The 17,286-nt window shown below is 39.6% G+C and overlaps 1 protein-coding gene across 1 annotated transcript in view; it reads right to left on the bottom strand.

The window, feature by feature from the left end:
* Positions 1–5,028: 5,028 nt before the first annotated feature.
* Positions 5,029–17,286, bottom strand: part of LOC107662681 (importin subunit beta-1-like) — a 33,468-nt gene continuing 21,210 nt past the window's right edge. The window contains 9 exon segments of the mRNA XM_016452757.1: positions 5,029–6,180; positions 7,422–7,583; positions 8,505–8,619; positions 8,708–8,813; positions 13,284–13,427; positions 14,718–14,825; positions 15,088–15,170; positions 15,989–16,133; positions 16,215–16,286. Coding sequence (XP_016308243.1) covers position 6,180; positions 7,422–7,583; positions 8,505–8,619; positions 8,708–8,813; positions 13,284–13,427; positions 14,718–14,825; positions 15,088–15,170; positions 15,989–16,133; positions 16,215–16,286 — 936 coding nt within the window. The 3' untranslated portion in view covers positions 5,029–6,179.

Below are 17,286 nucleotides of genomic sequence, written 5' to 3'. Positions count from 1 at the left end.
TAGCGTCGCTAGACGAGGTGTTTGAGGAACACTTGAAAACTGCCACAGTCTTCAAAGGTACATCAAAGACGGTGCAAAATGAGCTTTTGGATTGCATGCTGTCAATCATCAGGGAGCATATAATGGAAGAGGTTAAGTCAGCTAGATTCATAGCAATCCAAGTAGATGAAACAACGGATGTTGCAACACAGATTCAGTTGGTGCTTGTATTCAGATACATCGACAGGAGCCATGCTGTGCAAGAACGTTTCTTTGAGTTCATCCCTGTCTTGGATGCAACAGTTAATTACAATTTTTTTCTCAGTAACTGTAACTGATTACAATTACTTTTATTTTGTAATTAAATGACATAATTCCTTTACATGTAACTAGTTACTCCCCAACACTGCCCATTATGTGCATTGCTATGCACACCAGCTGAATTTGATCATGCAGCAAGCTACTTCTCAAATTCCAGCAGTGAGAGTTTTCTTTTCTGATCTGGGTGGCATCACCAGCTTTTTTACACGGTCACCGAAACGCACTACTATTCTCGACCAGATTGTTGCACGAAGGCTGCCAAGAGCCTCATCCACAAGATGGAACTTCAATAGCAGAATCGTGAACACTGTATACGAGAACCTAGATGATCTCAAAGAGTGTTTCAGATCTGTTGTGACTACCGGTTCATTTGATAGCACCACAGTGAGGGAAGCATCTGGCTTCCTGAGGATGCTGCAGGATGAAGACTTCCAGTTTTTTCTGCAACTGTTTCATCAAATAATGCCCCACGTTGACATGATGTACCAGCAGCTGCAGAAGAAGGACATTGATGCAGCCTTCATCAAAGAAGCCCTACAGAACTTCACAATGAAAGTGCAGACCATAAGGTTAGATCACATAACATTGTTCATACCTTCTCAATATAGAACCATGTCATTTCATAATGTATGCTATATGGTAACAAGATTTAGAAACTTCAAAGTGGGAAACTAATTTAGTCATCTGCATCTTTTGAAATTGTAGTTACCGTATGTGTAACAACATTAAGCCAGCAATTTTTATATTTTTCCAGCTATTGTCAGAATTTTTTCTTTTTTTTCAGTTTTTCTAGGACATGAGTTGCAAGTATTGTCAATGACAAACAGTTTTATTCATATACAAACACTGTTGATCTGTCTGCTTTCAGGGACCAGAGCTCATTTCAAGAGCAAGAACAGCAGCAAGTAGCAACAGAAACGACAAGATCTAGGAGGGCCTTGGGAGAAGAAGAGAAGCAGAGGCTGTCTAAAAAGGTATAGGAATTTATTACTGACCATTTAATTGGTCTACTTAAGTGCTGGAATATCACACACTTTTTTACATTCAGCTCATGAATGGATGGTAGCAGTCTTTTTTACTCCTAGTATTGTACTTTTGAATTACCTACAATTGTTTAAAAAATACCGTTTTTTTTTGTTTCCTGAAAAGATAGATGCGGCTTTCAAATGCTCGCGTGTGCTTCTGAGTAAGCGCTTAGTGAAAAGTGTGAAGCAATGATCACTGTAGCCAATCACAGTGATATCTGCTGAGTGTGTGAACAAATGCTGGTATTGTCACATTTTAAAAGTAGATACTTCTGACAACACTAATTTATTATAATAAACAATTAATTTTATTACCAAAATAAACTTATTTTTGACATCTGCGACACAATCCTGAACCACACCAAAGAAAGGTTCTTATTCACTGACCACCTTGTGAGTGGTAATGTAAGTGAGCAGTGTAAGTGAGCAGTGTAATGTAAGTGAGTAATGTAAGTAAGCAGTGTAATGTAAGTGAGCAATGTAATGTAAGTAAGCAGTGTAATGTGAGCAGTGTAATGTAAGGGAGCAGTGTAATGTAAGGGAGTAATGTAATATAAGTGAGTAATGTATGCAGTGTAATGTAAGTAAGCAGTGTAATGTAAGTGAGTAATGTAATATAAGTGAGTAATGTATGCAGTGTAATGTAAGTAAGCAGTGTAATGTAAGTGAGTAATGTAATATAAGTGAGTAATGTATGCAGTGTAATGTAAGTAAGCAGTGTAATGTAAGTGAGTAATGTAATATAAGTGAGTAATGTATGCAGTGTAATGTAAGTAAGCAGTGTAATGTAAGTGAGTAATGTAATATAAGTGAGTAATGTATGCAGTGTAATGTAAGTAAGCAGTGTAATGTAAGTGAGCAATGTAATGTAAGTAAGCAGTGTAATGTAAGCAGTGTAATGTAAGTGAGCAGTGTAAGTAAGCAGTGTAATGTAAGCAGTGTAATGTAAGTGAGCAGTGTAAGTAAGCAGTGTAATGTAAGTGAGCAATGTAAGTAAGCAGTGTAATGTAAGTGAGTAATGTAATATAAGTGAGTAATGTATGCAGTGTAATGTAAGGGAGCAGTGTGATATAAGTGAGTAATGTGATGTAAGTGAGTTGTGTAAATAGTGATTTATTTGACTTCAATTATTTCTTATTAAACTGAAATTGAAGTAAAAAGTTTTGGAAAACCACATCCTGGCTTCAGTCTTCATTTGCTGCTGAATTGTGTTAACACGCATATGGAAACATAAGGAGAGCAAGAGATTGATTGTTAGTCAGTTTATTTTTAATTAATACTACAGTAGTTCAGTTTCCTTTACATCTTTAACTAGCCGTTAATTTATCAATTGAATGGGTGACCTATCCTCATTAATCATGCAAACATTTGCCCCCCCTGAGAGAATTGGCAGGAGCCGCCACTGATTTGCACAACATCCTCTTTGCAGGGAAGACACAACAGTCAGCCATAAATCTCAAAACTTTATTCTCTATCAAATCATAACACAGTGAAAATATGCTCCACATGTGTATGCTATGAAATTGAACACTATTGCAGTTAACCTAACACTACATTTTAGACCAGAATATTTTACCAGGTTTTGGTAAAATGCAAACCTGCACTCGTGTTTCATTTTCATTTGTCAGGATGTATGGGTCTGAGTTTGAAACCCTACATCAACTCTACTACTTGTACATGTAAATGATGAGAAATGAACACCTTGTGTCAGAGTATCAGTGGCTGATATATACCCTTGTATAGTGATAAAATACTTTGTCAATAAATGTGTTACTGTGTGTGACTTTTTATCTTTTGACACTTTTATTTGTAACTAAACTCTACAGGACATGTCTGACAAAGAATGCAGAGTAGGAGCTCGTCTCTTCTTCAAGCTGCTGTTTTTTGCCGTTTTGAGGAACGTCCTTGTTCTTTCAGCTCAATGTAAGTGATGTTTTTGGCCTTGTTGGTTGGGTCGGGTTCTGTATATGTATATGAAATGTTTCACGTTTGGTCTAAATGCCATTTAATATTGTTTGTGTACAGGAGGTATTCTGTTATGATTGCATGGGCTGTACCAACCATTAACAATGTGTACTGTAATGTGTAAGGCCTGCTTCATCCTGAACACTCATTTGGACTGATTATTCCTGTCATGTTCCTTGATGCTGGTTTTGGAATGGGGACTGGATTCTTAATATGGATATTAACCACTGGGTGCTGATTCATCAGTGTTTATTTGTGATCCCTTTGTATCCTCTGCCCCCTACAAGAAGTGTATTGTAAGGTAGTGTGGACTCATGTCTTTATGTGGTTATGATCAATGATGTATTTTTCTGGTGAATGTTTTTGATTTATTTTACAAAGGGTCTATCCCAGAGAACACCATCCACCATCATATCAGGAGCATGTCTAGATGTTGCCGAAGTGCATACAGACATGCAGAGGTTATACAAGCTACTGACTTACATTAGGAGTTGCTGTGATGAAATTCAATTCGATCAGCTTGTAATTTCAAGTTTTTATTTTGATCTTCAGTATGATTTTGAATCCAGCCCTCGATGTGTTGATGGTTTTGGCTTCCAGTGTCACAAACTGTTTTCAACAAACTCGCAATGTATAGGTAAATACACAAGCAAATATTTTCAACTTGTATATTTAGTTCGAGTTTTAATGTGTGATTTAAATGTTCCCTTTTTTGAGCATTTATTAAATACTTAAATTTGTGTACAACGAGAATAAAAGCACATTTATGTCATACAGCAATGGTTATACTAATATAAATAATGATATCTTGTAGAAAATCGTTCATGGCCACAGTAGCCTCATCAACGGGACACGCATGCACTGAACGCCACTGTAGTAAACTGACCCTGGAGCAGGTTATGTTCAGTGTGAGCTGCTGCGGCTTCTTACCCTAAAAGCCACATCAGTTTTTTGATCATATTTACAGCCTCATAGCAACTGTGGTTTATCACCATAGCCCATCAACTTACCTGAATTGTCTTTAAAGTCTTTCTACAGGTTTACTTGGCTAGAATTTCTTAACAGATTTATTATTAAAACAAATGACAACAATGTTTTACAAAGCTTTCCCCGTTTAAGGTAGTAATGGTGCTTATCAAGTTCATTTACACAGCCAGCAGGCAATGAAGAACGCAGAAAACATCAGCATGAAACACCAAACTTTTAAGTCGCTCATTTATTGACTTTAAAACGACTTATAAAAGCATCAAGTGGCTTGAGAGTTCACAATCTGTATTAAGCAAACATTGCAAATGTGAAGTCCATCAACAAGTATACCGCACCAGTTTCACATCAGGTTCTTTTATTTTATACCAGTCATGCAAAAAACTGCTTGCCTTTAATCTCACTACTTGATAAAACCACCGCAGAATCATCACACTGATTTTATAATCCACAATGGTTCTAGTAAAGGCAGATTCTTCAGTTGTGGGCTAACAGCTCTTGCTCTTGGAAAGCTTCCCATTACGCCCTCATTAGTTCAGAAACTTCATGAAGAACATTTCAGAACAATGCTGAACATCAACATGACCCACACACATGTGGAGAAAGGGAAAGAGACATCCAGCAAGGCAACCCACAGCACTGTCAGAAGGCCATTTCTTCAACACATTAATGCCATTTGATCTGGTGAAGCTAGGAAATAAAGGAATCGACGGCGGTTTGCATTGCACAGGGAATGCATCAGAAGTACAACCTGAAGGGTTCAATTTCATTTTATTTTCATATCAATGGAAAAATATAACCTCATACAAACGTCTGATTCTGTTCATTCTTTTTTTAAAAGCTTGGTGAATGACTCCAATTAAGTGCCGCAAGAAGAAAAAAAATTACAACCAAAGCACATCAATGCAAATCAGATTGCGACATGTTGACATGTTTATTTCGCGTCTTCTACGTGTCAACACACATTACGCTCAAGTCCATTGGTATCCGCATGGATTTGGCACTCATTTCCCTGCAAAACAAATGAAGGAGAATAAAGGAGGAAGTGGAAGTGTCTAATTCCTGCACCCCTTGAACATGGACTGCTCTGCTAGAACCTGCACCTCCAGTGGCAAGTCTTTCCAGGTGTCTATCTACACCATCCATGCTAGCATACTAATAACACAACCATTTATTTGTAATTCAATTTTTTTTTTAAAAAGGAGGGGGAAAAAAATATAGCGCAGCAATTGACTGAGAAAGCAGGATGAGCGCTCGTCGCCAGATCACCCGAGTGCTGCCCATCCCTGACCACCTGCCGCTCTCCTGTTTACACAAGTGCATCTCACTGAATTTGCAAACAAGATATTTATCATCTTTATTTATTATTGGTTGAAATAAAAAGGGGATGTGGAGCCAGCGACCCCCTTCGTTCATTCACACACTCACACTCCAGTCACGCCATTACAAACTCCAGCAGCATCACTTCCTTCTTTTTGTTTGTGTCTTCTGACAAATGTGTTGCGTAATAGGGAACATCTGCAGTCGCAACACCTTACACGTGCCCAAAGATGTATTCCTTTCTTGAGCTAAACGCAGACAGGCTGGCAAGCGTGCACTAATATGATGCACTAGCTTTTCAAAGGGAGAATGTGGATGGTGTGGAATAGTTTATTAGTGGGGTCAGAGACATGAGAAGAGGGCTTGATGAGGGGAAGGTGTTGGCCGCTGAGTTGTTCTGCTGCTGCTGCTGGAGTTGAACTCTGAAGGTGGTGTGATGTCTCTCTCTCACTCTTTCTCACTCATTCTCAGACACTCATCTCAGCACACACGTCACTTCTGCTTTGACGTCTATGTGTAAAAGACAGAAGAAACCTCAGTGGGTTTGATTTCCATTATTCTTGGTAGAAGCTCCACGGCCGGTAATCTGAAAACAAACCAAGAGAAAACCATGGAGAACACGGCTGAAGAGACTCGCATTACACGGAGCAAAACGACACGGTTTGTGGCAGACTAAAGTGCTCGAGCCTGAGGGCCTTCAATTCAGCTAAAATGTTAGATGAGCTTCACAAAAACACGTTCAGGACACTTCTCACCCGAAAACGAATGGGCTTCACTTTTATTCTATGAAAAAACTCATTTTAGGAGCAATAAAAGGCCTGTTCACACCAGGACTGTTCGCAGCGATAACGTTTTAATTAGTGCCGTCAATCGATAAAAAATTTATACTAATCAAAAAAATTAAAACTATTTTTTTCTGAAATTAATCGTGATTAATCCCACATAACAAAGTTTGCAAAAATACTTTCATATTGCAATAATCTCACATTCAATCTTTAAATTAATGTAGAAACAAAGACGGTATATTTTTTATATTTGTTTAATGGCATCTTTTTTTTTTTTAATGAAGGCGAGTATCACGGACATCAACACTACTGATGTCTCTAGGGAATAGATTTCCTCCACCAATATTTAACCATTGACTACAGCCATTCAACATTACAGTACAATTGAGAGCTATCAATAAGAACATTGCTCCTTGTTATTTTTTAAAGTCTAATCAGAGTATAACGGCTGACAGGACAGGCAGATGTCCTGACATCATCTCATCTGACCACAGTTCACTGATGTTCTCCTGTACCGTTTCCGTGCTCGTTTGACTAGCGCCTGCCGCTAGATGAGCTCGCTAACACGTTCTGTGTCTAAACAAGCGCAATTCTTGTCAAGAAAAAAAGAGACAGAAGCAGCAGTTGTGCATGAGGTGGCCAAACCCCTGCTCCGGCCCACGTTAACACTTAAATATCTTTAATGCAGTTAAATTGGAAAAATGTATCATCTGCATTAACGCACTAATTTTGACAGCACTAATTTTGCTTTGGGTCACATGCCCAGACCAAAAATGAACAAAGGGCAATAATGAGAAATACCAGCCATAGCATGTCAGCATCTTGATACGCAAACAGTGTGCTCTTTTTCAAGAGCTCCACCTACTGTCAGAGAGGCAAACTGCAGTTTCACCAAGCCTGTCTGCCAGCAGACGAAAGACATGCACAAACCTGACTTTTTGTGCCGGTGTGAACAGGCCGCAAGGATTTCTGTGCGAAACACGGTTCTTTTGGGGTCAAATGTGACCTCTAAGGTGAGATCTACGTGAGGTGCATGGCATACCAAGCTTGGCTCTTCAGCTTGCGGAGCTCCTTCGTGGCCCATGTGGCTAAGGTCTTGGTCTTGCTGGTCTTGGACCTCCGGCCTTCAGAGAGCAGATCGTTGATCTGAGGTCGAACCTCCACCAGCTTCATCACGTCTTTGCCAAAGGTTGTACACAGGTCACTTTAGGGGGGAAGAAGAAGAAGGGTCAACTTGACTATGTGCCAGAACAACAGAAGACATACGCCAGAGAAATGAACAAGCTGCCATTTTAAAAAGCATGAACCCACAAATGGAAAGTGTAGTGTAGTCCTTCTAAACCCAATGAATTTTGTCCACACGAGAGCAGAAAAAGCAACAGCCTGACACGATCTTCAGAGAAATGCAGACAACTGCTGTGACTCGTTTTCTGGTCACCAAGTTCAACTTTCAACCATAATGGCCCAACAGGTTAAACACTGTGATAGCACTGGAAAGACTGGCCAACACAACGCAAGGCGATGATTCATTCATCAAGCAGACTAATCCAGTTATGTTTGAAAGCTTGGAAAATCCCTGATTTTCTCGGTGCAAGAAAAATGGAAATACACTGGTTTATTCAAGGTCTAATCCAAGCTAGCAAATGCTATGAAGAGATCTGCAGAAAACACCTGAATTATGTTAGTAACACACGAGCAGAACAGCGGACACACACAGAACTGTCACTAACCCAATTATTTCAGTATTGAAGAAATCCTAAAGGAAAAGTGTACTATCAGACCTACCTGAAAAACCTCAAACACTTTAAATAATCATTTATATCTTGGGTCTGTTGTATTCATTTTATAACTAATTGTTTATAAGTTTTAACGTTTGAACTTTATATTTGGCTAGACTAGTAGTTTTTGCTGTGGTACCAAAACTGGAATCGAGAACTGTGAAGCTGCATTGGTATTTAAAATGTTGGTGTCAAACTTAAATATTGTAATTAATAAGGTGGTCAACATGGGTTAAAAACAACAAATAATAAGTTATTTCGTCAGGGCGTGTAACAATCTTAAGCCCTACCACAGCTGGGCCAGTAGAAAACATGGTTTAGTGATTTGTTAAGCAAGAAGTTCTTACCCTATGAGTCCGACAGCATTGGCCACCACTCCGTCGGATCGGTCTTCGTCCTCAGCGATGTGGTGAATGAACGACAAGATGAACTCAACACGAGGCTGTACCAGCATTACATCAGCTGGAGGAGGAAACACACGTTTTACCATGAATCCATGCAACGCTCGGCTGCATGTGACGGTCACGAGACGAGGTCCAGCTGAACTTACGGTGCACGTTCTCCTGGTCTCCCTTCAAGCCCTGGATGATCCCAGTGTAGGCCTCCAGACAGCCCTCTCGCAGCTCGTTCAGATAGTCCACCATATCATAGTCCGTCTGCAAGACAGCAGGTAGCCTGGCTTAACTTTCAGAGGTGTGCCGTTTAAAACTATTAGCTCAGGCAAACTCAATTCCATCATTTCAGAACACCGGTGAATCCACTTTCATAATTGCAATTTCAACGTCACAAAAACAACCCATCTGTGGCTAATCACAGTAACAAATGTCAGTGCTTAAACGCACCCGCAGCCACTGTTAGGGTAATCCACACGACCCCAGGGGATAAATCAACATCCTCTGAACAACAATGATTTCTTCAGAAATCTTCAAAAAATTTAATTTTGAATATTCGTTGAATTAAAAATAAAAATCCACATTTGAATGCAGAAGCGTAGCATTAGAATGCTAGGTGTGCGTCAGGCAGCTTTATCAGTGGCACTCGAGATGCGATGACGATGAAGGTGTTTTGCATTTTAATGCGTTGTTCATTCTAAATACTGCGGAGAAAGAGAACATCAATGCGGAGAAGATGCTGTTTACGTCAAAACTGAAACCAAGCCGTTCAACACAGAACACATATTTATGGCATTCTCTAGAGGGACATCTATCACTGTTGCACTCGCGTCTCGCACAAGAGAGCCGCATGTAGAGAAAGCCATGGAAAATTAATGTAAGTTCAACTTTTAAAAAACATGTCTCGAGACTTTATGGCGGCTTCCCCATCCCACTGCATCTCATGTTTTTAAATGAAGAAAGTACTCTGTGTGACTGGTTTTCAGTCCTTTGTATTAAACTATACATACATGCATGATGCTGTTTTGTTTCTAATTGTTTAAAGGGTTAGTTCACCCAAAAATGAAAATTAGCCCATAAATTACTCACCCTCAAGTCATCCTAGGTGTATATGACTTTCTTCTTTCAGACGAATCCAGTCGGAGTTATATTAAAAATTGTCTTTAATCTTTCAAGCAGTTTAATGGCACTCAGCGGGTGTTGCAGTGCTTCAGTCCAAAAGAAGTGAAATAAAGCGCATGCATCCATAATAAAAAGTGTCTCACACGGATCCGGGTGGTGAACAAAGGCCTCCTGTAGCGAATCGATGCGTTTTTGTAAGAAAAATAACCATATTTAAAACGTAATAGTCACTTGAATGTAGCTTGCGCTCACTGTTGTAAACTGAAGCAGTTCCGGTGGAATGACGTATGAGGTCAGCTTTTATATTATGTGTATTTACATGTCTATATTTATATTCATATAATTTATATTATAAATAAATATATTTAATAAATAAACTACATTTTTCTGAAATATATACATGCATGTGTGTGTACTTGTACATAGGTAATAAACATATACAGCACAGTAGGGTTTTTCGATTGATCGCCTTCTGCTTCCGCCTTCTGCTAATTCACGCCTGCACGCCTGCATGCTAGGTGGCGCCGACCAACAATGCATTTTTTCCTCAGATATATACATATAGCCTATATGTGACCCTGGACCACAAAACCATAAGGGTGAGATTTATGCATCATCTGAAAGCTGAATAAATAAGCTTTCCATTGATGTATGGTTTGTTAGGATAGGACAATATTTGGTCGAGATACAACTATTTGAAAATCTGGAATCTGAGGGTGCAAAAAAATCTAAATATTGAGAAAATCATCTTTAAAGTTGTCCAAATTAAGTTCTTAGCAATGCATATTACTAATCAAAAATTAAGTTTTGATATATTTACAGCAGGAAATTTACTAAATATATTCATAAAACATGATCTTTACTTAATATCCTAATGATTTTTGGCATAAAAGAAAAATCAATAATTTTGACCCATACAATGTATTGTTGGCTATTGCTACAAATATCCCCCAGCGACTTAAGACTGCTTTTGTGCTCCAGGGTCACAAATGGATTTAACATCATCCGCTGCTCAATATACAGCATTGCATTAAGATAAATAGCCTAAAGTTTGGTTCTATGCCAGAAACAAACTATCACAATCTATAATGCTTACAAGAAAACATCTTAAAATACAAGCAGAAGTAGCATCAAGCCACATATGAAAATATACGTTAATTAATGTTTTTGCTTAAAACCCACTTTAAACCATCATCGAGTGCTTGTAATAACTTCCGATTGTGATCTATAGTTGATTTTGATTCTAGGCAGACAAGCACTCTTTGTATGTTTAATAACGCCACACTCAAACTATCACAATCTATAATGCTTACAAGAAAACATCTTAAAATACAAGCAGAAGTAGCATCAAGCCACATATGAAAATATACGTTAATTAATGTTTTTGCTTAAAACCCACTTTAAACCATCATCGAGTGCTTGTAGTAACTGATTGTGATCTATAGATTAATAACGCCACACTGCTTATTGTCATAAACATCCTTTATTGTTATAAAAATACCATGAGCTGCATACAAAACACATACAGAAAACATATTGTCATATGTCTATTTGCTTTCATATTTCATGTGTAGAAATCTATTTCACTATTTTTTTTTATACGGAAGATCTAGAGAGTTAAGGCACAATATGTAATTTTCGCCGCTAGAGGGCGCGTATTCAAAATAAACAAAGGAACAAAGGTGTAGTTTGATGACGGGCGTGACTGAGTGTGGAATCATGGGAGTTGTGGTCTTCATCTCCAGCGGAGCTTTTATTATGCCACAGTCGAGCGCTTCCGCTGCTTCCGGTCGTGCGTATGTCGGGTAAAGCAGCGCTGTTTTATCATACTAGATACGAAAGTTCTGTTATAATGCTACTCTGTGCGGTCGTCACCGGTCTATTAAAACACAACATATTAAAGCGTCTTTGGTGTTATCATGTTTTCTACAAAAAAACAAAACAAAACAAAAAAACAAAACAAAAAAACAACGGAAATCGAGGGGTTATCACGTCATTGGAAGGCGACACAATGACACTATGGACACGCTCCGTGTTACTAGTTAAAATTGCTTATTTCTCTGGATTTAAACATTCTTCGAAACATTTGGGATAATGCAAGTACACAAGTCAGCAAAATATATAACACTGTTCTAGTGGTTTTTGGATATTTTAATAAAAAAATCTTACATATTGTGCCTTTAACGCGCTCTGACTCATAAGAAAACGGACAGTGATCTCCAGATCATAATTCAGTGGAGAATTAATAGATATTATATTAAGAACATGTGAGAATAAATCTGTTCTCAGATACCAAAGACAACAGGAACTCGGCATCCTCTCTCTTCTCTCTTGGGATACTTCGGTGTTTGTTTACACTGGTTTTCGAAACCGCGCCACCACTCTTGCCTTTTTGTGCAACAGCAGCTTCTCCACGCACGTGATCTAAGCTCAAATCTGATTGGACAGCCCATTTAATCGAGGAGCGACGGGGAAAAAAATTGACATGACAAAAAAAAAATCTTCGCTTTTTCATGCCGTGAATGATCGTGCCTGGTGTGCATAGCCTCTTAGGGATCTATTGTTTCGATTCAAAAGCGTCATTGCACCGAATTTCGCGTTCAGTGTGAAAAGCCCTTTACATGCTTCATAGATTTACACAATAACAAGAACATTTACTAAACCAATAACTGAAATATATCTAAAACATTCACAATCAAGTTTAGATGGGTCCATTTTTAAGTGTCACAAGAATCAACCCATTTATGTAATCAGTGACACGGACTACGTTTACGTGGACATCAGTAATCTAATTATTTACCTTATTCTAAATAAGCCAATATTATGATTATGGTGTTTACATGAGTTGCTTTTAGAATATTCCTTTCATGTTCCCGTTTTACATGTTATAGTACATAGTTCGATTAATGGCACACGTCATTACATCCCCACGTGACGCCATCTGACGTCCCCTCTGTAATTTCACGTATAAACATAGTTCGTCTTCGTGATGATGCCATGTACAGTTTTGGGTGTTTCATTTTTTATTTTATGAAAGCTTCAAGCGCAGTTAATTATTTGTACGTGCAAACAGACGTAGAGTGTTGAAGCTCTTTTATTTGCCGTCAAACGGTTAAGCACTGCCGCCGGCGGTGCGAAAACGCCAAAAAGTGGGTAGTTCCACAATTAGTTCTGGTCCTATGAAAAGGTTCCTGTGGTGCGAAAGGCCCTAATGAGACTAAAATAGGAATACTCCACGTCTCAATTAGATTTCTGTTTACTTCGATTATGACTTTAGCCGGATGAAGGTAATCAAAAATCTCTGTTTACATGGTAGATTCTTAATCAGAGTATTGTCTTAATCATATTAAAATCGGATTATTGTTGTCCATGTAAACGTACTCACTGTTGTGCCAGACTGGCCATTACAACAATTATAACCGCATACTAAATTCTCTAGAGCTCTGACTAAATCTAGAACTCAACTAAATTGACTAGTCATTTTCAGACCCATTGAACAGGAGAAGGAGCACGTCTCTGCAGTCAGAAAGCATGATCCCCAGCCCTGCTCTGGTTTATGACAGGTGTTTGTGGTCCGTCTGGGGAACAGAGGTGTTGGGCTGTGCTGCTTACCTTGTCCACCTGTGCCTGCGAGGCCTGCTGCAGAGTGTCCAGCACAATGTCCAGGTACTTCTTGAATTCACCACCAATGGCAAGAGCAATATCGCCAAACACAGACAGGATCTGGGGCTTCACAGACCGGTGCACATTCTCGTTCTGCAAAGACATGCATTCAAAAAATTATATAACTGTTTAAAAAAAAATCTGGATGCAGTTGCACTGCTGCATTTACAGAGGAAGAAAGAGATAGAAGGAAACTGCAGAGCTAGTACAGAGCTTCAGAAAAATACACAACTACACCATTCTTATTTAAACCATTTCTGTTGTTCATCCTTTTAACCCACACAACTCTCACAGTAAAATCTGACCCGTCGTAACTCAACCGACAAGGCTGAAGGCCATTGTACACAAGAGTCAGAAATTTTCATCCAAAATTTTCACACGTTGAAAAATAAATATGACCTCACATTGTCACTCACGTTCGATTTTCTGCGTTTTTTTGCATCCGTAGCAAGCATTTTGAGGTGTTTTGACAATTCAGAGCCACCGTGCAAGCGAACGGCAAAATCCAGAATGGTGATTATCAAGCTGATCCACTTCGTCTCGCAGCACAAACACTGTAAAGATCCCTGCACACTGAGTTCACAGAAATTGGTGGTCTTCTTTTTAATATGTGGCTCTAGTATCACTAGCAAAGCATCAAACTGAGCCATCCTGTAGTAGTAGTAGATTTTTATTGAATGCCATGTCAGCATCTTGGGCTATTTTCATGGCAAAAACAACTCAAAAAATACAAGTATAACAGCAAACAAACAAGTTACATTACACAAGAGTTTTTACATTAACATATGATAAAAATTCTAAAACATTTTCTGGCGAAATCATACTAAACTCTTTAAGTGAGTTTGCTTCATAAAAGAGTTTTCTACATGCATTAAAAGCTGGACAGCCCAATAAAACATGTTTGACAGAAAGGGGAATCTTGCAGAACATGCATTGAGTAGGGTCTTCACCTTTAAGCAAAAATGCATGAGTCAGTCTTGACATCCTGAAGTACAATTTGAATCGCTCGGGATAATCCCGCTGCTCCTTAATAACGAGGGGAACTCTCCTTCCTCTCTATATCTCAGGATTGGATGGACCCAATATTTCCTTTCTTTTTCTCTTTTTAAGAAGCGAGAGGACAACAAAATCATCCTCACTGCTTGACTCCATTTAGTACTGTTTTGTGAATTTTTTTCGCAACAGATGAATTAATACACATCGAACTCAGTGTGCAAGGTTTCTATGTGTGACGGATTTTTAGGATAATGAATACGAAAAAATGCATATGAAAACTTCGGACTCAGTGTGCAATGCCCTTAATGGTTACAAACGAACAGCCAGGACAGCTTGTGAATCAAACGATTTAAACGAGCAGCGCGCACACACACACAAAAGACTTACACCCAGGTTCTCCAGCAGCAGCTGCATGATTTCGTCACAGTGAGGCAGGATGTTGGCCATCAGCGCTCGGCACAGATCACACACCAGCCCCACCGCAGCCAGACACACCTGCACACACACAACACAGCACACACTGAACACCGTTCAAGGTTTCATTCACAAACAAGCCACACTGTCACTTGTTTTTAGAGGGGTTTATGAGCTGTTGAGTCCCGCAATGTCCAGTGTGGCCACAGGAGACCGTGGGGTCGGCACACACCAGGTGAAGTAGACTCTGATTCTCTGTGATGATATAAAATCCTGAGCTGCCTGAGCTCAGAGCAGCAGGAGGAACAATCATCAACAAACGGCAGCTTTACCCCAGCATTACCTGGTACTCCGCAAAATTCTTCAGGCCGATAACCAGGAAAGGCTTGAAGGCTTCCATGTACTTCAAGAAATCACTGCCCAAAACTGGAGAGGGAAGGTAGAGGGGAAAAAGCTGATTTCAATCATTCAGTAAATGGCTTTAGGAAATACTATCAAGACACTGAGGGATGCTCGTCAACTCCCAAGATTCTTCATTCCTCCTAACATTACATCCTGAACATATCTGTTAGTTTGGTACAAGGAAGATAGACTTGAATCTATTGTTTGGAAGCTCTTCCTCATAACTCCAGCATGCTAGGTGAGAGGGCAGCGAGCAGGCGGTGATCTGATCATAAAACATGTCCAGCTGCATTTAACGCTGGCCACCTGAGATGGCATTAAAAACACCAGGTGGAAACATGGCCAGAGAAATTAAACACAATAACTGACTCAAACCTGGCGGATTTTAATTTAGCTGTAATATCAGACAAGTACCTTAATACCATGGTAAAATAAAACTAGATGGTTATTAGGCATCTGTATGAAAACTGTAGTCTATCTATAGACATGTGTAGATTAAAAAAACCTTCTGACTGCTTCGTTGCGCACGGTGTTGCTCCTGTTCATCAGCGCTTTTATCTGGCTTTAAAGTCACCGAGTCATTGGTGTTGTTCGCTGAATTCAAGCGCTTCACACTGGATCTCAAAGTATAAAATTATACTGCAATAATTATCGTTATCGATTTATCGCCCAGCCCTAGTTTAGATAAGAACAGAGTTTCCCACTGGCCCCAAACAACTCACGTTTGTAGCAGAAAGCTGTGTTCAGTTTGACTCTCTGACTGACAGCTAGCTAATGCTGTCCACCGCTCGAATGTTTGCAGCCAAATGTTAGGCCCACAGCAGCATACTGAAGCCCCTCACCTTCCACCAGAGTGCTGACGGCCATGAGAGCGTCCTCCTGAACGCCTCCGGAGCCAGCAGTGCTCTGAAACATGCGCAGCAGAGACGCCATCACCACATCAGAGATCTGCAGCGCGTCCTGATGCTGCACCTTCCTCAGCACGTTCTGGGAGGACGGGGCACAGATGAGAGAGCGAGGGCACACACTCACACACACACACACACACACACACACACACACACTCACCTGTAGGGTGGCACACAGCAGGGACTGCAGGTCATTGAACTGGATCCTGTCTGAGGTGCTCTGGATGTGAGACTGGACAAGAGACAGAGGAGTTCAATTACAGCCAACAAAACAAGCCTCATCCTCACACACGGCTCAATTCCTTCTGAAAGAGACAAGACTGAGCCTGAACCACAGGGCTGCTCATCAACACAGACTTCTCTATTTTAATCCATTCTCATTTTGATGAGCCAATATGGATTATTGAATTCAAATAAATTTAGCTTTTAGTCTAAGCAGTTTTCAGTTGATGCAGGAATAATTTTACTAAATGTTATTTAGATAATTTATATAATAAGCTTTGCTTTTTTCATATGAAACAATGACTCCACATTCAAAATTGTCAATTATGATTTTCAGTTCAGTCCGTTGGTGAAATTAGGGCTGCACGCATTTTGTCAGTAAAGGCGGTTCTGTGATCAGCAGTAAATCTCCATCACATGCTTTCAGATGGAGTGGCATTTACTACAGAGCCGTAGTTCACTGACAAGCTACTCAATATCGCGTTCATAATCGCACAATTATGAAATCGAAGAAATCATTCTGCGATTATGAAAGCTGTTTGTGTAGCTTGTCAGTGAACTACGGCTCTGTGTAGTAAATGCTGCTCCATCTGAAAGCACCACATTTCATAACATGTTTTTACTCCAAACTCACTTCATAACGTCAGTCGAGTGTTTGAAATAAATCCTTCTGTGAGATGATGTGGCTTCTTACACAGAATAAGGCACGCAACATATTTCATAGTATTTAAGCAGTGATAAAGGCATTGCATTATAGATATACTTTATTGTGATTAGGGCGGCACGATAAATCGCATGCGATATTTAATGCGCATCTTGTCAGAAAGCCGGTTCTGTAATCAGCGGTAAATCTCCATCACGTGCGTGCTTTCACATTGAGCAGCATTAACTACACAGAGCCGTTGTTCACTGACGAGTTGCGCAAAACCATGTTCATATTCGGGCGATTTTTTTGCGCAGCTCGTCAGTGAACAACGGCTCTGTGTAGTTAATGCTGCTCAATGTGAAAG

This window comes from Sinocyclocheilus anshuiensis, unplaced genomic scaffold, assembly GCF_001515605.1.
Source record: "Sinocyclocheilus anshuiensis isolate Anshui unplaced genomic scaffold, SAMN03320099.WGS_v1.1 scaffold1839, whole genome shotgun sequence".
NCBI lineage: Eukaryota > Metazoa > Chordata > Actinopteri > Cypriniformes > Cyprinidae > Sinocyclocheilus > Sinocyclocheilus anshuiensis.
This window is presented reverse-complemented; position numbering and strand designations above follow the sequence as displayed.